This window comes from Falco peregrinus, chromosome 8, assembly GCF_023634155.1.
Source record: "Falco peregrinus isolate bFalPer1 chromosome 8, bFalPer1.pri, whole genome shotgun sequence".
In the NCBI taxonomy this organism is placed as follows: domain Eukaryota; kingdom Metazoa; phylum Chordata; class Aves; order Falconiformes; family Falconidae; genus Falco; species Falco peregrinus.
The window spans coordinates 63,453,054-63,477,912 of NC_073728.1; the positions used below are offsets into that span (position 1 = coordinate 63,453,054).

The 24,859-nt window shown below is 38.7% G+C and overlaps 1 protein-coding gene across 6 annotated transcripts in view; it reads right to left on the minus strand.

Moving 5' to 3' along the window:
- RAPGEF6 (Rap guanine nucleotide exchange factor 6) overlaps positions 1-24,859 on the minus strand; it is a 132,935-nt gene that overhangs the window by 21,628 nt on the left and 86,448 nt on the right. For 2 of the 6 annotated variants that reach the window (XM_027794389.2, XM_027794385.2), the window contains exons 8-24: positions 23,929-24,112; positions 22,967-23,103; positions 21,849-22,007; positions 21,143-21,295; positions 20,452-20,616; positions 19,002-19,109; positions 18,449-18,652; positions 17,648-17,756; positions 15,401-15,644; positions 14,914-15,071; positions 13,831-13,845; positions 11,316-11,556; positions 9,838-10,221; positions 7,584-7,795; positions 6,573-6,696; positions 4,179-4,202; positions 1,312-1,532 (exon numbers count right to left, since the gene is read on the minus strand). In XM_027794389.2, coding sequence (XP_027650190.1) covers positions 1,312-1,532; positions 4,179-4,202; positions 6,573-6,696; positions 7,584-7,795; positions 9,838-10,221; positions 11,316-11,556; positions 13,831-13,845; positions 14,914-15,071; positions 15,401-15,644; positions 17,648-17,756; positions 18,449-18,652; positions 19,002-19,109; positions 20,452-20,616; positions 21,143-21,295; positions 21,849-22,007; positions 22,967-23,103; positions 23,929-24,112 — 2,842 coding nt within the window. The remainder of the gene's footprint in view (positions 1-1,311; positions 1,533-4,178; positions 4,203-6,572; positions 6,697-7,583; positions 7,796-9,837; positions 10,222-11,315; positions 11,557-13,830; positions 13,846-14,913; positions 15,072-15,400; positions 15,645-17,647; positions 17,757-18,448; positions 18,653-19,001; positions 19,110-20,451; positions 20,617-21,142; positions 21,296-21,848; positions 22,008-22,966; positions 23,104-23,928; positions 24,113-24,859) is intronic. The other 4 variants (XM_027794386.2, XM_027794390.2, XM_027794387.2 and 1 more) reach the window with 3 other exon arrangements.

Below are 24,859 nucleotides of genomic sequence, written 5' to 3' on the forward strand. Positions count from 1 at the left end.
ACAACCTGGTAACATTTATGTTTGTCTCCTGAGCATAGTACAGCCACCTGTTACGTTTGCACATACATCATCTATCAATAGTTCATCCTGACAGGCTTTAATTTATTGTTTTGGTGGAGGAGCAAAACATAAAGCCCACAACAGCATCACCTCCAAGTCAAAACATTCTGTGCTATTCCATACCTGGCTGAACAAGCACACACAGAACACCTCTCCCCTAACAATGCATGATGCCCTGCATCTTTTTATTCAGAGCTGCCTTTGATTTCTGGAGCCCTCAGGCACAAGGCCAGTGTGAATACACAGACTTTTAACATTTTTATAAAGGCAGTCAAGGATGGCCGTTTCCAGGATTCCTACATCAGTGCTATGTAAAAGGAAATGCTAAAAAAAAAAAAAAAAATGCATAGGAAGGTACCTTAGGAAGTAACAAGGATTTGTATTCTTAATACTGCATAATGGAAAGGACTTAAAATTTTATCTTCAAGATGCCATTCCCTAGTCATGCTTTTAAATTACCGCATCAGAGACAAAACAGTATTTGAAAACAAAACCAAGTTTTAAACTGCTACATTTGGACAACAGACAAGCATGAACACTGTTTCGATTAGCAAGGTTACTACTCTTCTATTTTGAAACAAACCTACCTTTCAAGAAACTGGAAGTTTTGATCCTTAGAAAGGATCAAAACCAAACACAATAACCATTCCTCATTTTTAAATAACAATTTACTGACCTGTGTAAGATAGGAGGTTAGATAATTTGTTTAGTTAGACAGTTGCACAGGAGTTCAAATTATGGAAACTGTCTTGCTGAAGCCTTCAATTCTTGGCTGTCAAGCCACGTCAATCCCATCAGTCAGTATTGACCTAACTTCTCCTTCAACAATCTTCATTTATTCTAAGCTGTAATCCATTGCAGCTTCTATATTGATTTTGCCTCTTTTCATTTTCTTGCTGTTCATACGGTAAACGTTACTTTTATCCTTCCTAATTCTGTACAAGGACAGCAGGGCAAGAATAGAGCTAATGTACTATTGAATTTCCTTCCAGACTGATGAAAAGACACACAGTTTAAGAACTAAAGGTCAAACTAGAAAACATCACTGAAGTTCTCAGAGTTCAACCAAGATTCAAAGATAAATACTGGCTTGCTGAAATTGTAAGTACGTGAACTGACAAACAGGCACTTCCTAGAGTATGTCTTCTTGAAGGTAGAAGAGAAAGATCATAAATGGGTTATTTCTAAGGAAGGAACAAGATTTTTATAGATTTCATAGATCATGCCAGCGTTCTAGAACACTGTACTTACGAGTGCTATATGCAGGCTCACACTGAAGTGACAATATTTGGATCTTTTCCTCGTCTGTCTCTACATTCAGGTTGGACAAGTACTGCTTAACCTTCCTCGCCATCTGGGCATCCTCGTACAGCTTCTTGGCGTTCAGAAGGGAGCTGCGTCGGGCACGTTTTTTATGAGCGCCTCCTTGCACATCCAGCATATTTGAGTTTGTGCTGCCCTGGCTAAGAGACCTATAAAAGAAGAGAGCGATGCAGTAAATTTTTCAGTCTCAACAGCAATGAAGAGCTACAGTAGCAGACGCCAAAGCAGATTAATACCAATAATCTTCAGTTAGGGCTAGTGCATGCTGATGCAAATGAGTTAAAAAGATGAACAGCATTAAAACAACACTTGTCTTCTGGTAAATTGATAGCAGCAACTTGAATCTAGAAGAGGATTGCATGTTGAAGTGTGGAACTAGGAAGAATGAGGCGCAACGCTGCGTACAGTACCCGTTTCACTCTGTTAATGAACCGCTCTCTTTCTGGCCCACACCATTTCTACTGTAGATTGTAAGAGTGGACAAACTTGGTAACTTTGTTGGTTTAAGGAATTTGGTACCCACTGTACGCATCAGGCCTACAACAGAAACTTCTTGCTATTAGCATAGTATAGAAGTGACTGAGTATTGTGATTCTCTTAGAAAACTGAGCTTCTGACAATGTTAAAATAAGCAGAAATATTATGTAAAACATGCAAAGTACATTTTATTATGCACTCAACTTCTTTCTCCAATTAAAAACATTCACAGAAGAGCAGCTCATTAATGTATCCCAACAAAGGTCAGGAAGGCAGTTATGATATACATATGCCCAGACCTTGTACAGACTTGCATCTATGAAAGACAACGCTCCTTCAACACTCCTAATTTTGAGCTGCCAATTCTATCAGCAACTGAAGCAAAAATAAATAATCCCCAAATTGTCAACGTACATCAGTTACCCTCCCTGATAGCCACTCTTATTCACACCGAATCAGTGAACCAACAACTGATAGTGGTATAGTTCAAACAAACACATCACCCACTCCCACTGTCAAAAGCCCAATGGCCAAAACAGTCCTAATGCATTTTTTAATAAATGGAGATCATAGTGTATGTTACCTGTAAATTCTAACAGAAAGTTGTTTCAAGTTGGTTGGTTGTGGGTTTTTTTAAACAGAGGAATAACTTTAAAAGGCTAAATTATTTGTGAAGACATTTAGCAAGATCTTGGCTGTGTTTACAGAATCACAAGTGGCAGAATAAATCTCCAGCAGAGAAGAGCCATAACGGCCAAAAAAGTCAGAAGGGAACATGTTGTTAGAGGAAGTCTAAAGAATCAAGCATACTAAGCTTAAAAAATAAGAAGTGATAGAAAACAGCTGACTGCAATATTTTCAAAGATGTTAAATGAGTCAATCTAAGAGAAAACATAAGCTTAAAAACTGGCAGAAATGTATAGCTTAAGTAAAAAAAGTAATGCTATTACAGGCAAAAAGCAGCAAAAGGCGTGATGGACTGTTCACACTTATTCAAACCAAGGGGCACTCCCATCTCCTACGGATAAGAACAAAGCTAATATCTCATGTGTTATGAAACAGGAAACTACACTATGTTTATTTTTAATGATATAGATATTTTACTGCTGACGTACACACTGGTTTTCTTTTAAGCCTGGACTTGACTTTTTAAGGCAACTTAATTCCATTTCCTCTAAAAATGATTTCTCCTTATTCACTTGTGCTCACAGTAATCCCAAGGGTTAGAAGTTACACTGGCTCCAGCTGGGCATGAGGTATTTCTCCCCAGCAGCTGTACTGGGAGCAGCTGATAACTGACCACCTAACACTGCCAGCCGAGCTCTCCTGCACCAAGGCCACCCACACGCTGCTCATCATGCATCAGGGACCAGTATCCAAACCTGCTCTCCCCAGTTTGCCTAGCACAAGCCCTGGCACTGTTCCCATGACTGTTGGCAGGGGTAAATCCGTTCTCTGCACAAAAGAGCCTGGACACACTTTGCAGACAAATTGCACGGCTACACCAGGCTTCCCCTGCCACTTGCAAAGCGATTGCAGCGAGGGCAGGGCACCGCGGGCGTTCCTGCCTCTGCCCTCCACACACTGCTGACACGCTCACATACAGCTGGCTTCAAATTGGGCACCCACAGCATCAGAAGTAGAGTTTCCAAGTGCAAAGGCACACAGATAATAGATTATGGGCAAAAATACACATAAAGATCATATAAAATATGGCTACATCATCATCTTTAAATCACTGCCATGTGTCAGTCAGGATTTTCACTAACCAACCTTAGCACTCTCATTTCTAGTCATTTCATTATTCAGTCCCTGCAAAATCAAGACTCCCAGTGAAATCAATGAGGATTATGGTGTATGAAAGAAGATACATTTTATATATATACTAAAAATAAACACTTTGAAGCTTGAATGCAATCTTCACGAGGGGAAATTATCACAATTCATGTACCGTAATATAAGTGTCCTTACAGTTTAAATGCAGAATGGCTTAAACTTTCCTGTTACATGTTGAAAAGCAAGTTATTTATTTCCCAAAATAGTCTGCCTTCCAATATAACTGCGTAGCAGGTGGGGTTTTTTAATGCATAAAGCCAAAACTCAAACAACTTATCCAGTACACAAAAGCAACGCAGAAATCTTACAGCTGCAGTATAACGTTGACAGTAACCTCTTATTCCTGTTTTCCAAAAAATATGTATTGCAGGGTTAATAAAATGCATGCTGTATTTCAGATGCATGCACTAACGAGGAGGATGCAGTATGTTAAGAGTTGCATAATCTTTATTCATCTTAGTTGCATTCATCTCTACACTTACCCCAAACTTCTCCACCTCTTCTTCCTGTAAGCAAGAGCCATATACATTGAAGCATGTATTTGAACAGAAAAGCACAGGAAAAAAATAAAACAGTTGAGAGTCAGGAAGAAAGATGTAGACAGGAAAGAACAGAAAAGAAAAAATTTCTATACAGCAAAATTCTTCTCAAACAATAACACAATGTTTTAATGGAATGCAAGGGCAGGACTTGCTCATATACTTCAATATGAAAGAACATCTATCAGTTTTTTATTTTTAAGTTTAACCTACAAATTTAAAAACCAAACTTGCACCGAGTTGTCTTGTTAAGTATTTGCTGTAAGTAAAATTCAGTTTTGATGGAGTGCACAAAAACTGTTCACACTTTCTGCAATATGAGTAAGTTGATTAAATTAATTTATTCTTTGCATTAGGACTGCAGTAAGCACATGAGAAATCATCATCAGTATTCAAGTTTATGATGTTGTTTCCCTTGATTGCTTGCTGGAAAACAAGCTAGTTGCCAAATACACATTGAAAAACTAGATGCTCTATATTAATTGGTAATGAACTTGCTAGCAAGTCTCATGTTACCACTAACAAGCATCTTTTCTTGTTCGTTTTTAATCTTCAAAAGCATTTATTGGTGCTTCATAACACAAACTGATAGATCAAACACCAAAGGCAACGAAAATGAATATAAATGATGTGAAAACATGGAATTATTTTCTTTTAATCTTTGGCACTACCTCTAATATTAGATGCCTAAGCATTTAATGTCAGTGTGCATAATTTAAATTATGGTCATTAAAATGTGTTTCCTAATTCTGAAAAAAAACCAAACATACATACTAAAGGTAACAATTTACTATTAAATTCATTTAATGATTAGACTTCATTAGGTCTTAGAAAGTGCATGGGGTATCAGGGAAATTTATTTATACAAATTTCACCTGTGAATGCCAAACTTTCTGAAAAGTAACTGTAGCTTATCAGTAAGTAGCTTTATAACCTTATGCTAAAAAAATTTTGCTAATTCAAATCCAATAGCAGGAAGGTGAATCTCCACTTTGAAACCAGTCCATCTTATAACAGATCCCTCGTTAATGTTTATTTTGTCTCAAACCTCAGCTGGACTAATTTTAAACAAAATAGTTATGTTTCCTGATAGTCAGCACTGAAAACAGACAGGATTCACGACTGGCTGTGAATCCTGACCACTGGAAGACCATGGGGAACCAAATTTCTATGCCCTTACATCTGCTCCGTACCCTTACATCCGCTGCCTCCTTCCCCTGTGCAGATGTAACTGAAATGATAAACCAAAGACAATTACAACTGCACAGGTGAGCTATCGAGTGGAATTTAGTTGGGGCTTGTACAAAGTACGCTTCAGCCACAACTGTTCACTAAGCTTCCTCCGTGCTCTGCGCTCCCTCCACGGTGTTCAAAGCTCTCCACCACTGGCCAGATGCTGCTGGGGACACCCACGGAACAGACAACCCACTGGAGTATTTGTCGGTTTTTAAAGTAGAAACTGTGTAATGACTGGGCACAGGACATCATCTTGTCGCCAGCTCCCCACCTGAACTGCCCCCTGAGCGGCTCTGCCTGGCCGGTTCAGTGCAGAGGCAAGCTAACAGCGCGAGGGAAGGACAACACGGCCCTGCTCAGCATCAGGACCCTGCACGGGAACAACGGAGCTGCTGATGCTTTTAGTTCAGCCAGGGGCAAGCAAACAGATGCAGGAAGTTATTTAGTTCCACTAAATATTATCTGGAGCTAATCAGCACCAGATTTAGAAGTCATAGTGCTTTTATTCTGCAGTTTGACAATACAGAGCCTGATGATATTATGCGTCAGGAAAAAAAAAAAAGAAAAAGAAACAAAGAAAAAGTAAAACAAGAAAACATCTTCCACTTGCTTACAGCCTGAGCATATCAGACATTATGTAGGTGGAGCAAGCTGTGCTTAGAACAAGTAATAAAAAATATTTTGTTGGTTTTAATATGTTATCAGCGGGGTTTTGTTTTGAAGCAACATTTCAGATTTATACATGGGTGATTTAGGTGCTTTTTATATCTCTCTCTCATATATAGATAATATTATACCCCACTAATATTATACCTCTCCCAAAACTACTGACACTAACATTTTATTTAGCAAAAATATGAATCATTCAAATTAGAACCTACTCTTCTTTGCTTTTTGAAGACAAGTTCATTTAGTAGCCATTAAAAGCAGGTTTTGGAAGCATCAATTGCAGTGCCATAATTTGATAAAGATTGTGGTTCGGATGGTAAATGTTAATGGTAAGTTACACAACGAAATATTAACACACTGACGCACACACAAACCCAGACCCCTACCCATGCTGAGACACCTCCAATCCTACTGTCTTTCTAAATTGCACACCTTTGTCTGAACATTACAGCCGGATCCATGTTTGCTGAGGTCATTCTGACAACTTGGCGAATTTCTTTGGCAATCATTCTGAGTTTCTCAAAATTTACCAGGCCATCCACTTTAGAATCATTTCCTGCATAATTGAAACACACACACATATATGAAAAGAGAGTAAGAAATAGTTTGTAATGGTGATGTGTTCCCAGTCCCCCACATCACCCTTCCTCCCTCCCAGCCCCTCCATCAACAACACTGCTTTAATCAAAATAGCAAGAAAACAGAAAGTCTGGCAAAATACAAGTAACAATTAGGCCCACTCAGACTACCTAACATTACTCTTGTTAATCTATTTCTAAAGTCACAAGTATTAGTAGGAGGAAAAAGGAGTAAGTGAACTAAGCTCAAATTCATTGGCATAGATGTTAAAATAATATAAATACAGAACTGACATAAACAGTGTTCACATTCTGAAATTAGCTCAAACTGTTCTGAAATATCACCACCAAGAACTGGGCATATTTGGAAGCACTTTAACCAATTGTGAACAGAACTTTGTGTGAAAAGAACAAAATGGAAATGGTTAAACAAAAACCCTTGAAAATGCTGAAAGCAAGAGTAGGAGGTGTTGTATCATCATAGCTGTCTGAAAGCCGCAACATGGAACGAAAACCTAGAAACATCACTGCAAGTTTTTGCAAGAGAAATATTATGTGAAGCAGTGTAACTACCAGTTAAGCACACTCACCTGCTCTTCCACACTAAACCTTAGGACAGCTGATGAAGATTAAGCACTGCTTATAAAAATTAAATTCATATTTTTAATATTCTAATTTTTGTCTAGGATCAATCTCTTCCATTATGCATTCAGAGTTCAATTTTATTTTACTCCTACAACGGACACATCAAAAGCATCCTACTTGTGGCAACTTCTTGTAGACATTTGTTGAATCACGGAGCACTGAAGAGAGGGCTAGAGCATCTTCAGGGCTTAGTTTATTATTTCTCTACATTTGACATTACCTTCATGCAGAAATGTGATGTCCTTCTTGACAACAGGAAAAAGTGGAATAATTGGAGGCTGCATGCTCTGGCTGCTAAGGATGTTGCGGTATTTTGCCATGTTTCGAGATGGATCAAAAAGATCTTGAAGGTCTCTGAGGTGCTTTTCATACTTGCTCGGTAACTTTTCCCAGGTGCCTCTGAGACGTGCTACTGGTGCAAGATTTAACCCACTGCAAGGCAGATACATTTCATTATTAGCTGTTAGTACAATCACTACCTTTCATAAGGAAGAAGTAAAGGGCTGGAGTTCTGTTTTAAGGATTAAAAATAGCTTTCACAAGTTTAACTGTAAAGCTGGGGGAATGCCAGGCTGCATGTCCATCACAGTAAACGAAAAAGAACTGTAAAGAGCATGACTGCTTCCTAGTCACAAAGTACAAATTTCAAGTTAGCCTGCCAAAACAATCTCGCTGTAACATCATACTGACACCGATTTAATTTAAGAACCACTTCTCTCCTGTAAAAACATATACCACAATAAGGACAAAAAGGGTGAAAAATTAATGAGGTGAATACATGGCTACAGTAGCAAGTGAGAACGGTGCACAGCTTATCCCAAGCAAAAGTGGCAAGACTTTAGAGGAGCACGTTTGGAGCATTTGTAAATGAGCACCACCAGACTGAGAATTAGGAGCCACTATTTTAAAACTTGTTATATACTCTCATTCTCATAAGTAAAAATATATCCATGATTAGTTGGATGCAATAAAAAAAAATAAATATATCCATCCTCCCTATCATAATCTGTCACCAACTTTGAATTCGTGGCAAAATTACTTGAGCAAAGTCCTCATAGGTACAGAAGTGGAAAGCAATATTCTCCAGCATTCATTAATAGATCCACAATCCCACAATTACTGAATTTGTTATTCTGAGAAGACTTTTCTTCTCATTTTGAAGGCTTCAGAAACTCATTCTGTATTTTTATTTTTTTAATACAGACCTCTCTCCATGCTATTGTCAATTCACAAAGCCTTCTCACATGAAAAAAAAATCAAGCATATGCTGCCACACAGCTCCTCTTTTACATGCTACACCAGGATGGCTATCCTGCTATTTCAGGAGACATATGGCATCGTATTGATATGCAATGCAAGGCAAGGAAAGAAAAAGAACCCCTGTGGCATATGCTAACAAAGCCATATTCCCCTGGAAATGAGTAAACCAAAACAACTAATTTATTTGCTTTTTCTGACCAAAGACCGCTTCAGTCATGGCCTGATTAGACTTAATCAAGAAGCAGGAAGAGTCATTTCTCCACCTATGACAAAAAAACCATGACAAATTAAGCAGCAGAATACAGAAATTAGATTCAGTATCCACATGTATATTCGCTGTGTAATGAGTAGCCACAGCCCCAATGGTTGCCCAGTACCCTTTAAGCAAATTAATGATTTTTTAATGTATGACTAAACAGAAGGTGGTACCATTTGATTAACTGGCTAGATTTTGAAGAAAATATTTTAAAATGGTATTTTCAAAGACGGTGCTGGTGCTGCAATCCAGCATGAATCCAGATCTTTGTCTCGTGAATCACAGCACCTGGTTTGTGGTTTTTTTTTTTCCTTGAAGTAAAACGTTGGTATAAGGTAACTGCAAATAAAGGAAATGCTGAACTCATGCTGTTAAAGTAGCAGCATCTAGTATAAATCAGAAGAGAAAGTCTAAATGTGCAAATGAAGAGGAAAAAAAACAGAGAAGCAAGCAGGTGACAGGAAAGAATGAAAATGAAAAATAAACTAAACCAAGACTGATTTGAGGAAGTCCTTACAATGAAAGGAAGAAATACAGTAATCTCATCATCGCAGGTATGACTTGGTACACACTGAAAAAGTAGCAATGACTGAAATAAGAAGGGAAATTGGGTGCCAGAATCATGGAAAATGACGGCGACATTCAGGCAGGTTTCAGAAGTTCATCCATCACACAGTGCTTTGGTCCAAACCCCCTCTCTCCCTGCTAGTAACAGTTAAAAACCAAGACAGTCCCATCAGCCAGAGAAATGAGACTGAACTCCGGATGCTGAGGAAGAAACAGACTGCAGCGACAAGGTGTACAGCCTGGCTTTTTGAAAAGCTCGGTAATTCCCTGAAAACCACCCAGCGCCACTGGTAATCTGTTCAGGATATACCTGTTTCTTTTCTTTCCGTTTAGATGAACAGAACTGCCTCTGACAGCACAGATGGGATCTGACAAACGGCAAGTATTTTACCTTATAACAGCGAACATGGAATTGAAGTTCTTGCATTCTCGGCAGTGGAGGGCAATTTTAATGAAATGCTTAATAATCTTCATTCTTTTGAGTTGGTTGGGCTCTGCTAAAATTTCCATGGCAACCCAGAATGTCTCTTGATTTATGACGTCCTCAAACTGTTTCAGGTGAGCATTGCCTGTTTTGGAGTCCAGCTTATAAAGGTCATCGATGTATTCTGTAGGCTCAATATTGCGAAATAATTCAAAGTCTCTCATGGAAAGCTGAGTGGCGACCTCAATGGTGCTCAGCTGTAGGAGGGAAATTTGGCTTTCTCTCAGCAGCTCTTGAGCATCCTCATCCGAGCATAAGGTTTCTGTCTCCATATTGTTTTTTAGATAATACCTGAAGAATATTTGAGTTACAATAAAACATTAGAGATGCTCTTCAGAGGGTTTGTGAACACAAAGACATTGAATTATACCAGTCAGTGTGGGCATTACTGACACCGCAGCGGTGTTTATGCGAGAGCATTTCCCCGTTACTGTGAGAAGCCAATGTAAAAGGCAAAGACAGAGGCAAGAAGGGACAGCATAACCTTGTACTGTAGCTAGTATAAAATAACATCATTACTGAAGTAAAAAAAAACTATTTCAAAAGCTGTTTTAATCTACCTCTATGCTAGTATTTTCTATGCTGTACTCTGCAATATGCTGTAGCTTTCACCTTCAGAAGAAGGTCAGTTACTTTTCCATTTGTAAATTCAGCAGTGAAATAACACTTTAAATACACATTAGTCCTGAGAAATCTCTTGTTAATGTATTTCTCCATTCCTTACATAAATTTAGTGTGACATATTAATATTTATATGAAGCGCATAGTATTCAGGAAATGAAAATGTATGTGGAAAATTCATTTCCATGGTCCCAAGCAGATCACTTTCAGATATACAAAAGTTTATTCCTCATAAATTCCCTCTGTTGCCTAGCAAAGACGACGAAAGAATTTTTTTTTATTTAAACTCTTTTCTGGTATGGATCAGGTCATCAGATAAAACTGAAGCCCTTAACATTTCAGAAACATTCGTAACAGTACACGTAAAAATGGAAGAATTTATCTCAGGTTACTATCAGTTCATTGCAACATGACATCACTGAGAAAGAAATTAATTGTATGCTTTAATCCTGAAGTACATATGGAAAGCTTCAGGAGAAATGTAACTAAGTGTAAGCCACTATGTACTTCATCCTGATCTGCCTAACTTAGCTGTCATGCAAGCTCACTGTAGATTTAGGGAGAGTTTTTTTGGGTGCAGAAGAGGAAGGTGAAACAAGGAAGAAAACAGGTGAGGGAAAGCTAAGCTACTGGCATTCACTTGCTTGTTCTTCTAATAGACACCTGTATTTTAATGTAACATCCCTCCCCAGTATTTCTTTTGGATGTTTCCATCCTAAAAGACAAATAAATCCAAACCGAAACCCTAACAAGGGTGCACTTACCGCCCATTGAGCTGAATCCTGTCAGCCAGTTTGGAGAACTGGTCTGGGAGCCTGCGCTGTTTGATGACTCCCTCGGGGCTGACAGACACCTCGCACAGGGAGTAGGTCTCCGGGGCTCCTGTCAAGTTGAATTCGTGGACAGCGTGGCTCACCACCTCTTTCGCTGTAGTGTCTTTGCTGATGATAATGTAACAACTCTGCTGATCCGCTTTGAAGACTCTGATTACTTGATCTGGAATATCTAAAATAACAGAGTAACACCTTTAAAGTATGAAGTTATGTAGGACGTTACTTATCCCTTGAAAAGACATAAGGTCATTTACTGTCTCATTCAATAATGAGAAAACAAGAAAACAGCTAGCGAGGAAAACAAAAAAAGCCACACTGGACTTGATAAATAAACTATAATATTCAGTTGTTTCCTTCTACTTTGAGAGAAAAAAAAAAGTCTCCTCTCTGCACGTCCTCAACTCAGTTACTTTATCATCCCATGACCACAACCAAAGTACAAGACATGTAGATCTATCGCTAAGCTGCACACTGCCCTTCTCAGCATGTCTCAAAAACTTTGGCAGCATCACTTCTGCTTTGGCTCTTTTATCTTTGCGACAGCCAGAATCCACACGCGTGCCAGGGCACTCTTCCCAGGGATGGGAAGCCATGGAGCACGCATGGATGGGCTGTGGGCAGGAGGACGCGAAGGGGAAAGGGGATTTGGTCGTTCTCATCACTAGCTGCAAACTTTTACACTCGCTCTCTCACCCTGAAGGAGCTAAGCTGCTGCAGCAGTTAATTCTTTGGCTAGTGTATATTTATAGCACATTTTATGTATTACAAATGCATTACAGAACAGCTTTATCTGAGGCAGCTTACAGCAGGAATTAAGTATCTGAAGAAACACAGGTTTAATCTACAACTTGATGATTGAAATAATTTGCTCCATTAGCTATTACAGAAGGCATGATTTTCAAAATAAAACTGATTGGAGAAAAAAAGTCGAGTCAGAGTGCACACTAATTTAAAACTCAGGGAGAGCACAGTTTTCCTTCCTCCCTGAACTCTGAAGACTAAAACTTCTCAAGTTTTCGACAGACCGGAGAAGGTGGGAGGCTCCTGGTGAGGCCTCAGCCACGTCTCCAGAGCCTGCAGCACCGCGGGTACCTCCGCATCGGGGCTCCCAGGCGGAGACAAGAAGGGCTGTGCGTGCCTCAGCAGCCTCCAGAACAGCCCTTCACTTCTGCCACCATGACCTGACCGGCCTTCCACGGCCTCTGCAGGCAGTGCCACAGCCACGGAGAGAGGCACGCGACCCGCCACCCAAGGGGAGGCCCGGCTGGCCGGGCAGAGGGAGCCAACCCGCCAGGGGCCACCCTGGTCCTGCCAGCAGCAGCTCTGAGCACAGAGTTTTACATGCTGCTTACCCGCATCGCCTATATGTTTAATTTTTCCGCTGACAAAATCCCTTGCTTAAAGAAGAAACGAGTATCTCATTTAATGGGGCAGCGACCTTGGGGTTATTTTGCCTCGCATCAGGACTTAATGGTGCTATGGGGGCAAGCAGGAGGAACTTAGGGCAAAAAGTAAGCAGGTAATTTATGATCCAGCATCAAAAGTTTCCACCCATTGGAAAAAAGAAAGCCTCAGCATCAGCTGTAAATAAACTGGAAGATGGGAGAAAACGGGATGTTAAAAAAATAATCTGATTGAAAACTAATTCTACTAACAGTTTCACTATTATGACTATCACATTACCAGAATAGTCTCATTAGAAGTAATAAATATTACATACTGATTTCAGAGTGAAAGTGATGAAAATGACATATCGACTAATTAGGAAATGCCTCCACTCATAAAAATCATAATAAATCAACAGAAGAGACAAACATCTGTATCTTGGTACCAGCATACCCAAAAATCTGAACACATTCAAGGTATAAAGACAAAAACTGGAATATAATTGTAGGGGAGGGAGAATCACCATGCAACCAAAGTTTAGTAGAACTTGCGACAGACGAGGGAAACAATACAAGCACACATCTGCCTTCACAGTCTTTGCTTTTAGGCAGGTAAACATTAATAAAAATTATTTTCTTATGCATTATTCAGCATTCAGTATTATTTGACAATACAAAACATTTCAAGTCTGCATGCGACAGAAAAAACAACCAAAACAAACTACGTTATCATCTAAAATTCCAGTTTCTACACAACAGATGTAAGCAGTCCATTCCTTTAAAGCAAGGTCATAGAGATGCAAAGGAACCTGTCAAAGGTCATTCAGTGGCAGTGGCAGAAATAGGAATAAAATGCAGGTCCTCTGCCTCATCACAGCACTGTGCCCGTAGTAAAGGGAGCCTATGGATTTGTTTTATTTAAGGAAGATTACAGGGCATGGGACTTACCTAATGGCCCAACAATAATAACTATGCCAAATGCAACATATGAAAGTGTTAAGTTTAACAGGCAAGCCATGCAATATTAAGGTCTGCAGGATGCTATGCATCAGGATACTTACAGTAAAACCCAACAGCTGCGGGCAGGAAAAAAAGAAAAAACTGTCAACACCAAATCAAGATTTAGATGTTTATAATAAACTTATCAAGTACAGTTTGGTTTCTTTCTGAGTAGTACACTCAGAAATATTTTGGTCTTCTCTGCCATTCACAAATGACAGCCTTCTTGTTACAGGAAATGTTAAGTGAAGGTAAGAAGGACCAGTTATCAACATTTCATTTTATGCAGTAACTTCTACAGTACTAAACGAAGATTCTTGGGGAACATGTGTGTAGCTCTCACCTAGACAGCAGGAACCTGGATTTGCAGCAAGAACTTATTTGCTATGGATATTTATGCACTTGATAAGATATATATGTGTGCACGTCCCTTTTAAAGGGGAAATCTGCAAGTTTACATAAACACACATCATAGCCACAAGGCACTTTACAGATCATGTAATTATGCACAGAACTTACACTTGAAACAGGCAAACAAGATTCTGACTGGACATGTTTACAGGCAGCTGCATATAACAACAAATGCCTCCTGCAGCCACCCCATAAACTACGTCCCTACAGTAATAGCAATGCAAGCATAGATTACACATTTCCAAACATTTTTCAGTTTTTCAGACATACAACTGATTACACATACTGTTTGTAAAACACTGCTGCCTTGGTATGACAGCAGCCCTATTTTATCCACAAAACTGCTTGAAATAGAAATTCAAAGATGGTGGATGGACAAATCAAATCACGAGAAGCACCGGTATTGGGAAGAGATGACAAAAGAAAAGGGTGCAGACAAGGACAACCTGCTTCCACCAGAGCTCTGGTAAACTCCAGTACATCAAAGACTCTCAGAGGTCGCAAAATACATTTCTGTGCAAAACCAAGCTAAATGCCACATTACAAAACAAGCAGACAAGAGAGGTTCAGGCAGTTTGGATTTTCAGCGAATCTCCAGTTTGGACCTGTTAGAGCCACAAGATAAAACAGGTAACTGCACTCAGCACGTTTGATGCTGGGAAAAGATGAAATTTTCCCCTTGAACCAGCTCCCTTGTAATCATCGTGTAAATCAAGCTAATGCTGATGTTTTACCTGAAGGATTAGAGAAATCCAGAATGCTAGTTGTAGGCTGCAACAGGTCAGGGCTACTGGATGACAGTGTTCCTGGAATGGGCATGATGGCCAGGCTGTGTCTGCACTGCCGAGTCCCCACAATGCTGTCATCCTGCGACTGGCTCACGCTACCATCACTGCAAAACAATTTTGTTCCATTTATGTGCATTAAGCTCCTTATATTCATCTTGGGATGAATGAGACTAAGAAAAATAATGGCACTCTGATGTTTTAATTACATGTTGTAGGACAGGCTTTCAAAACAGGGACAGGGGAAAAACATATTTGAAAGTGTTCACTGGGAGAGAAAAGACATTTTGGTCTTGTTCTGCATTTATGGGTCAGATTTGTTGCATTTTTTAGAAAACATAAGCAACATGGACATAACGGCTGAAGATACTAAGCAAGCAAAATATAAGAACTTAATAAAGAACAATTACTTTTTGACCAGAAGAGTCTGACAAACCTGAACAGTTTTGGAGGCAAAATGCTGAAGCGGGTCTTGTCTAAAATCTTCCTGATTCTGTTTCTCCCACCAGATACAGTGTTTGCTTTCATTTTCTTGTTTCCTTTTTCACGGGGAAACATCTGTTCCACATCGCCAGGCATATCTGGGATGGAATAACGGTTGGTTTTCTTCTCTGCAATTTTTGGAATATGTGGAATTCCATTTTTCTCTTGCCCTATCCTGCAGAGCAGCTCCTTAAACACTGCAGAAGAAGATACAATCATTGTGATTTCCCTTTGCACACTTAAAACTCCACAAAATTCTTCTTTCCCCTCAAACCTTTTGCTTCCCACCTCCCTGCAGAAAAAGTGAACCAGAAGAGTTACAAACCAGGCAATACACTGCATTTTGATTTTTATTCTAAGGGTGTGGGTCTTTTCCCATTGAGGTTTTATTTTTTATTGCCTTGGCAGAAAAAACAACTGCTAAACATTCAATAAAAATGATCGAACAATCTGCGTAGCTAATTTGAAATTAGCACGTATCACACCAGTTTAATAGACCTAGTCTACCATTCCCACATAGATAATAAGGAAACACTGTATTCACTACAAAAATAAATACTACACAGTATGTATTTATGTAGGTTTTTTGTCTGCATCTTTTAGGTAACAGAGTGCAAATGCTTCCTTAAGAATAACTGCAAGGCAGACTGATATTTCCCATAAATGTCTTTGTTTGCTTTTAGTAATACTACTGAACAGAAGCTGCATCAAATTTCCTGTTGCATTTATCAAACTAAGCCAGTCTACTACCAGCACTGACATTCCCCAAAGATATAATTCCATGGAAAAGATAGTGGTTATGTTCTTTATGTTCCTTCCCATATATGAAAGGGGAAACCCTATTGGTCAAATTAGTTTATCAAATTATTTTTTTTAGGATCTTTTAAAAACCTTTTTAAATCACTCAAGTCAGAAATTCAGTATTTTCTGTCAGAAACATGGTGATATTCAAAGAATGCAGAACTGCAAATAACAGAGCAAATAACTCAGATTGTCCCTATCAGCAAGGCAACCAGGACTTTTCTGAACAGAAAGTCCCAGTCAAATTGCATGCTTCTATTATGTAATAAAATTTAAGGCTACCAGACTTCAAAGTATAGATTCCAATATAAAAATGGGAATTGTTCATTGTCAGCACAAGGCACTTAGCACTCAATTAAAAAGACAGGATAATAAGTATCACTGTCGGAAAAAACCTTCAAGACATGAATTCATTAAAATTTATAAGAGAAATCACCTTGAAATTGTATCAGCTAGCAGGAAGAGATTAGAATCTGCTCATAAATGTATGTTGCTTACATTTATAATAAAAATGAACAATCTATCACTGTCTCAGTTCTAGTTACGCTATATTTTATGTCACTCTACATTAGTCTGGACCACTGGTTACTGTGGTGGTTTTACACTTCTGGGGAATTATGCTAATAAGCAATTACTAGGATCTTGAAACTTTTTTTACCAGCACAGCAATAAACAGAAAACAATAATCGAAAAGAAAATCAATAGTGAACAAGGGTCAGTAAGGGGAGGCAGAAAGTAAGGAAAAGAAACCATCAGGTTGTGGATACAGCTACAGAGAAAGGAGCTATCCTGTGCACAGTCTTGTTCTTTCTGTAGCTATGGTTATTTTATTGCCTGAACAGGATTCTGGAAAAAGAACAGATGATTTGACTGATATTTTAAAGAGGTATTTATGTGTTTATATTCACACTGACAATTGAAAATCAATATTTATGTGTCATACCACTTTTTATATCCCCTTTTCATTTTTAGATATAAAAGCAATTTATCCTATGGTTCTTACAGGCATTATAAAAAAAGTTTTACAAAAGCCCAGTTTTACATTTTTGCTTTTTCTTGGCAAATATATTTTGGTCCAGATCCCCTGGCTCTGTTTCAGCCATATCGCATGAAGGGACAGTAAAGCCGCTTAAACAGTCATCTCAAGGAAAGAGCTGGCTGTGCTGGCTCCGTGCCACTCAACACGCAGCCCCTGGCACACAAGAACTTATCCAAGCAAACAGAGGCACGACGAGGGGATTTCTGCAGAACTTTTCACTCCTTAGTGCAAGTTGGGGGGGGGGGGGGGGGGGGGGGGGGGGGGGGGGGGAAAAGGTGGAAACTTACTAAACTGCTAAAGCCAGAATGACTGCAGGTTTTCTTCACATACACAAAAATCTATCATATAAAGTCTACTTACCAAAAATGTTTGTTTTTACAGTAATGGAGAGATGAGTGTTGTTCCTTAAGATTTCCAGAGCTTTTACAAAGGTAATGTTCTCAAAATTTTGTCCATTTACTTCCATTATCTTTAGGGAGAAATAAAAATGGGACTATTAGGAGAACAACTGTTTGACAGACTTACAAATACAAAGGTGGCAATACAGGCACAGTAAGAACTTTCCAGAAGCTATCATACCATCTTTACAGCAGTTGTAGAATGAAGACATTCCTTATAAAATAACTTATTTTCATCACGTCAGTTTAGTTACGTCCTGTAAACAAGCCAGGACCTCCATTTCTACCTGACAAATGCTTTAAGCAATTTGATTTTCTGTCTTAACATGACATTCTCACATTAGGAACTGCGCTTGAATCAAGAAAGGTGGATCATGAACCACTGAACTGGTACTACACCAAAGGCCAGACCTTCACCCGGTGCAAACTGGTACTGCTCCACCAGCCCCAGTGCACTGGGATGATTCACACTTGGTGCGAATCAATCCAACCAACCAACCTGATGGCTTCAACTTAACCACATCTCTGATCAAGAAGTTTCCTAAAATAATCACAGCTTGGTTTCTTTTCCCACTCTGTTTTTGAAGTATTTTGAAAACTATTTAATAGAAACCCATTTAACACATGTGACCTGAAGCTAAACCGTGGCACTGACAAGAGTATACTAAGCAGTAGCTTGCTTCAGTAAACAGCATAATCTTTTTGTCGAGAACACTACAGCTGGGTGAACCAGAATATTTTAAATTAACTTTATTCCTTTTACCTGATCACCACGCTTAAGTCCAGCTTCTGCTGCTTTACTGCCCGTTTCCACAGTCTCTACAAAAATACCGAAACCTTTGTCACTTCCTCCCAGGAGGCTGAAAAACAGCGGCGAATCTCTAGAAGGTTTTTGCAGGGTAATTTGTCTCCATTTTGCTTTGGCAGCACAGGCAATATTCAGCAATCTGAGATGTCCTTTCATTTTCTGTAACAGAGGACAAAATGGAGCGCAATGTTTCTTTTACGAGAAATGGAAAAACAGTTGTGAAAAACACCCCAAGTGCCAGAAAAAGGACTTGATGCCATGTGTCCAAATCTTACTAAATAAAACTTGTCCTCTTTTGCAGTAATGCAAAAAGCACATAAACGAGTGCCCTACGTACTATTTTATACGGGCCTTATATCTGAATATATATCTAAGAACAAATACATCCATGTTAAAAGCCATCTATTAACTTTTAAAAATTGTAGATTACTATGCGTTATCCACTGGATATGTGACACTAGAAAATGAAAACATGGAGTATTAGAAGACATTCTTTTTTTGCTCCTACCGTATCTTCCAAGTTCTTTTCAAATTCTTCGAGAAATCGAGTCATAGCAGGATCTCCTTCAAAATCATTAAAATGGTTGTTCACCCACAGTAAGACCACTCTCGTAACCTGTAAAAAAAAAAAAACAAAACCCCAAGCTGTATATAAATGTACCTATGATTATTCTCCTATAAGCTTTAATCTATAAGCAAAGAAGAATAGCACATGGCAGAGTAACATGACAGATTACTGCATCTGTTAACAAAAAGAAGCAGAAGACACACTTGAAATAATCTCTTTTCCTTTACTTGGGGAAACAAATGAAAAATAAAAACTCCAGCGTTTCTGTACCTAACTGGCACTTACTGGTGCACAAATCCACCTTCAGTTAACTCTTCCTTGTGCTGTTTATAAAACTTACCTTTTTAAAGCAGCCTAATGATCTCCTTATAGAAAGTTCTAGGAAGCATGCTGTGATAATAATGAGCTTTCTTTTAAGAACTTTCAGTGAAATATTCATGTTGCTTTTCTATGTGCTACAGAGTTACCACCATTCATTATAAAGTCAGTCTGACAACTCTTTTATCCATCCACGTTATAAAAATAAAATAAAATAAAAAAAACCCCACGGTTTGTCTACAGCAGTTTCTCTTCTAAAAATAAGCAATTTCCTCTTATTTGCTGAGACTGTTTTGGTTTGGCTTCCTTTTCTTAAAAAACAGTAGTTGCCAAAATGAACTGCATGGAAAAAGCGAAGAGAAGCAGTATCCACACGAAAGACCCCAGACAATTTCCTACGCAAAAACCCCCAACATTTTGATAGTCTGTTGCGTTTCCTTCAGCTCAAAGCTAGAACACTTAAAACTGCTGGCTAAAAATTTTACTGCCATAATTTTCAACAAATTAGACATGGATACAAGTTACAGACTACGAACACTTTTCATGTGTACGTGCATATATTTACACAGAGTTAAACCTGGTTCTATTTATGGAAACATTTTTATCAACTGCACCTGTCTTGAGCAGAGTTTATTTTAAGTACAGAGTTTGTAATAAGCTGCTCAAACAGAATGTGCTCAATACACCTAAAAGCTCTACAGTAGAAAATTATGGCAAGCACAATGCTGTTGTGAAAAGAAAGACTGTATGTTCAAGAGATCATGAACACAATTTTCCTGAATTTCTAGCAAAAAACAATTTCAGAGACTGACATTTACATCTTTAAAATAAAGAGAAAGCAGTATTTATCATTCTGTAGAAGAGAAACTGTGTCACAACAAAATTAGGATAGTACACTATACACAGACAACACACTGTAGGATCCTTTCTTGATACTAGAGAAAAATCACTTTGCATTAAAATAGTTTGTATAAAATAGCTGGACCATAACCCTAGTTTATCAGCAATACAAAAAGGAATCAATTTGGAGATATTTTCACCAGAAATACTAATATCTTAGACTCAAACTAACCTTATCCCTGAGACTGTCCACTGTGAACCATTCCAAGAGTTTATTTCCAACTTCCAGGGGGCTTGTTAGAAATGTTCTGTACGTTAAAAGGAAATCTTCAATGTAGGTTGGATCCACAATAGAATGTTCTTCTATTAAGTGCATGATGAGTCGCTCAGGTGTTGCCTTAAAAAATTAAATACAAAAAAATAACCGGTATCTCCCATCACTATCTCTCCCTAGAGAGTTTCTTAACATAAAACCATGTGAACAATATATTCCCTTTTTGCTTTGTCAGTTATGGCCAGCTTAGGAGAAAACACACTAATATGTTTAAAACAAATCTTCATGCTTCTCTTGGCCCAGAAGTTCTGTACAGGTAAGCCCTGACTAAAACAATTAGTAACTTCCCTTAATTTTATTTTTAATAAACAGTTTAAGTTCCTCTTCCAGATTACAAAGAAACAGGTCAATACAAAAAGATGCACAAAGGGTGCTCCCAAAACAAAAACCAATATATGTACTGAACAGGTCTATCTTTATTAAAAGGGAGATGGAAGTAAACTTGTAAAATAATATAAATGCCTTCCAATCAAATTTTTTGACTCAAGAAAGACAGAACTGAGTATGCACTCTAGATTCAAACCAAAATTGTATTTATTTACTAATAAAGGTTTCATAGATGAACGGCAAGCACAAAAAATAAATTCACCTTGATAACTATGTGTCCTTTTCTGGTTCCACTGCGATCCAGCTCCCTGTGCTCCTTTACCATAACAATTTCTCCTTCTTCCTCCACTTTATGAGTGTTTTTTTCCACGTGGTTCAGAATCCTCCAGTAGTCTTGCTGGGCTATACACACAAACTGCCCCCGAACAACACGGGATTGTTAATGAACACCCAGAACATGACTGCATCCCCATCTCTGCACTGCTTTGGCGCAGTCACAACAGCACAGCATTTGATACCAACTCCACTCTGTTCTACCCAATTACACAAGAGAGGAGGTTAGAAACAGAAGACAAACAGAACTGGTCACCTTCCTGTATCTCCAAAAGGTTGATCAAACGGGCTAAACATACAGAGGACAAAGCCTTGAGAAGTGCAAATGGGTATTTTCTGTTTACGTGTTCTTACTGCATGTCAATCATACACACAGCATTGACTGGATGGACCAAGCTTACGCTTCAGCACAAAGCAGAAGTTCCCGTTTCTCACATTAACAGCAGTGTGAAATAAATCTCAGCTACTAAACAATGTACAACTAACTCCACATCAGCAGAGCCCCTGACCCATTAAATACCAACCTCCTTTTTCCTGCTCCTGGAATAAAGGTCATGCCTTAAGGTGAAAGTAGTCTGTTTTCTTTTATTAGGTGCTTAAAAATAGGAGGTAGTTGTATAGAATTGTAATCTTACCTGACAATCATCTACTTTGGTTCTGACCACTCCATTCATGTACTGTTTGTCCAGAGAGGGAGTAATCCCAAAACTATTTCCCATACAAAGACTCTCACTCTTCCCATCAGGATAGCTGATCTCCACTGTGCCATTTAAAATAACATACCAAGAATCGAGCTAGAGGATGTAATAAACAAATTTAAGATGTGAAGCTAATTCAACAACTTTTATAAACCACTCCAATGCTCTTATCTCTGAAAGGCTTATTCTTGCAATCTCGTTTGTTGTCGACAGTTTTACAACATTCAGCTCGCTAAAAAGGTGCGCTGTAAGGCAACCAATAAAGATGACTAGAACAACAACGCTTTTCAGCATTCTTCGTTCATTTCAGAACTAATTCACTAGGGAAAAATGTCGATTAATAGATTGCTTTTTTAATTTGTAGCTAATTGCTACAATAGATTTATGCCATTTAGTGAGAATGAACACTCTTCCCCTGGGTAGCTGTCTGGTCACTGTCAGGAACAAGAGTCTACCCAGTCCTCTTGGGGACAGGACCTGCTATGGCCATTCCAGATGGCTTGATTCAAGGACAGAGAGATTTCAAGATCGTGATTCAGAGCACCCATGTTGGGAGCCTGACCACAGGCCGAGCTGATCATCTGTCTCCTCCCACTGAATACATGCAGAAATTGCTCCTAATTTAGACATTTGTTGTAACACCTACATTGTTGGGCAAGGATACCTCCCCATATCAGTATTTAAACAAATGACATTTTAAGAAGTGAGCTATTTTGCCAATGGAAAATATGCATTCTTCTATGTCAATGATCTTGGAAATAAACTCCTCAAGATGTCAGCACCTACCAGATAACACCACGTTGAATGCTCGTTTAGATCTATACTTGGTCAAGTTGAAGTCTTGAACAAGACAGTAACACAGAGCTAGAATCTCCCAAAAGGATGGGCTAAGGTTCGGGGATTTTGGATACGGGTTACGGTGAGAGAAGAATTCTGACTTTCAGATGTGGGAGAGGTGCGGAGATGGGAAAAGAATTTTCCAGCCCTTCACACCCAGATGCCCTGGCTAACCCACTGCCTATAGCACTCAAATTGTGCTGTAAGCAGTAACTTACTTCTTGGCCGTCTTCAAGTATGATGGCTCCTGCTTGCTCTACTACTTCAAATATCATCACTGAGCAAAGCTCTCTTCTCACAGACATAGTCATATTTGCAAAGGCAGGGAGTTGATGCATAAATTCCAGTAATTGCTCTGTTAGACAAAGGAAACAGTGGTATGAAGACTGCAAGGCCCAGGGGTTCCTTAGATACTTTACCCTCCACAGGTATATTAAATTTCAGTTAAATTCATGGGGAAAATTGCTCAGTGGTGTTACAATCGCCATTAGTGCCTGTGGCTAAATGAGCCCAGTATGAGTTTTGTCATCAACAACCAGAACTTAGCTCTACAGTCTTCATCACGTTCTGATTGACTCTTAGGGCAGCAGTCTAGCTAGGCTGTAAAAGCACTTCAGCTCCAAACATTTAGAAAAATTAAAAATGTCCTAACAGTACAGTAATTATAAGCTTGATAGAAGCATAAAATGTTTAGAGAAATAATTTCAAGTATAGCATAATGCAAATTCTACTATTAAAACTAATGCCAATTTCTAGTTAAACACCGAAGTTAGTTATTTTCATCTTAAATGTTTTGCAGGTTACAATTAAGTATATCTATACTGCTGTAATGGTACGTTCTCTGACATTTAATAACTAATTAAACCATTTCAGGAAGCCAAAATTACCTTGCTACCTATCCCTCCCTTAAATCAACACGTAACAATGACTAATACTTAACGTCTTAAGTATCTCAAAGACTGTTCTTTAAAAATACTTAAGTTTCGCAGAACAGTCTCTCAGATAGTAAAGAGGAGAAATCATTCAATTAACAGTAGCGCTAGACCAAAGCGATCTCTGGAAGGCATCATTGCTCAAGGGGTTATACATCTATCTAACTCATTAAACAGTTCTCAGATGTGCTTCTCTTACAGATGTTACACAATATATGTTTACATTAAGATTTTTTTTTCCTCCTCACCAATATCATCATCAGTTTTATCTGCAGGCTCTTTCTCAAGGCACTCCCGTACAACATCTCGCCCTAGAAGAGGATCTGAAGTTCTGTCAATATCTTCATCCTCCTCTTCTTCTTCATCTTCAGAGTCTACAGGTGCTTCTGGAAGACCTGTTAAATCAACATCTCCCATCTCGCTTTCCGTAGCCTACAAAGAAAACGTCCATCAGACAAAGAGTTCAGCGTCCTCAGTTTAATGATTTATGGTCTTAGGTAGCTAATACAACAAAAGAAATTCTGTGACCAACAATTCAAACTAAAAATTGTAAAAACTGTAATTTCTGAACACTACAAGAAACATGTTAGGCTGAAATCTACAGTTACAAGACAGCACAACTACATACCATTGGCATAAGGCAACATCACGCTACCGGCACTACGATCACAAGTTCCAAAAGCAAAATTAACATAATGAGACATTTGTTCTCTGTCTTTACTTACATCCCTCTCCACCTCCAATGACAGGCAATATAAACCCCTCAACATTAACCATGTGATACAGGAAAAAACAAAGCAGATTGAGCGGCTAAAATAAAAGGGATTTGACCTTATTTTCAATTTTGGTATTATAACATGTATTTGAATCCTGGCATAGAGCAACTACATCAGGTGGAGTGTATCAGCTGGGGGGGCTGGGGGGGATAAGGATGACTATCCTTCTAATCTGGCTGATTCTCAATTTACAGCATTTACTCCTTCTTGTGAATTCATGTAAACAAAATTGTTTTCCACGATTTGAGAGTCTGTATTATTAATGAAGTAACAATATAAGTCAGTAATACCACTGGTTACCCAATGCCTGTAGACACATTTCTACTGCCATCAATAGATGGCAATATAGACACCACACTGAGCAGATCCATGAAGCAGCGGTGAAAGAGAATGCAATGCTGGC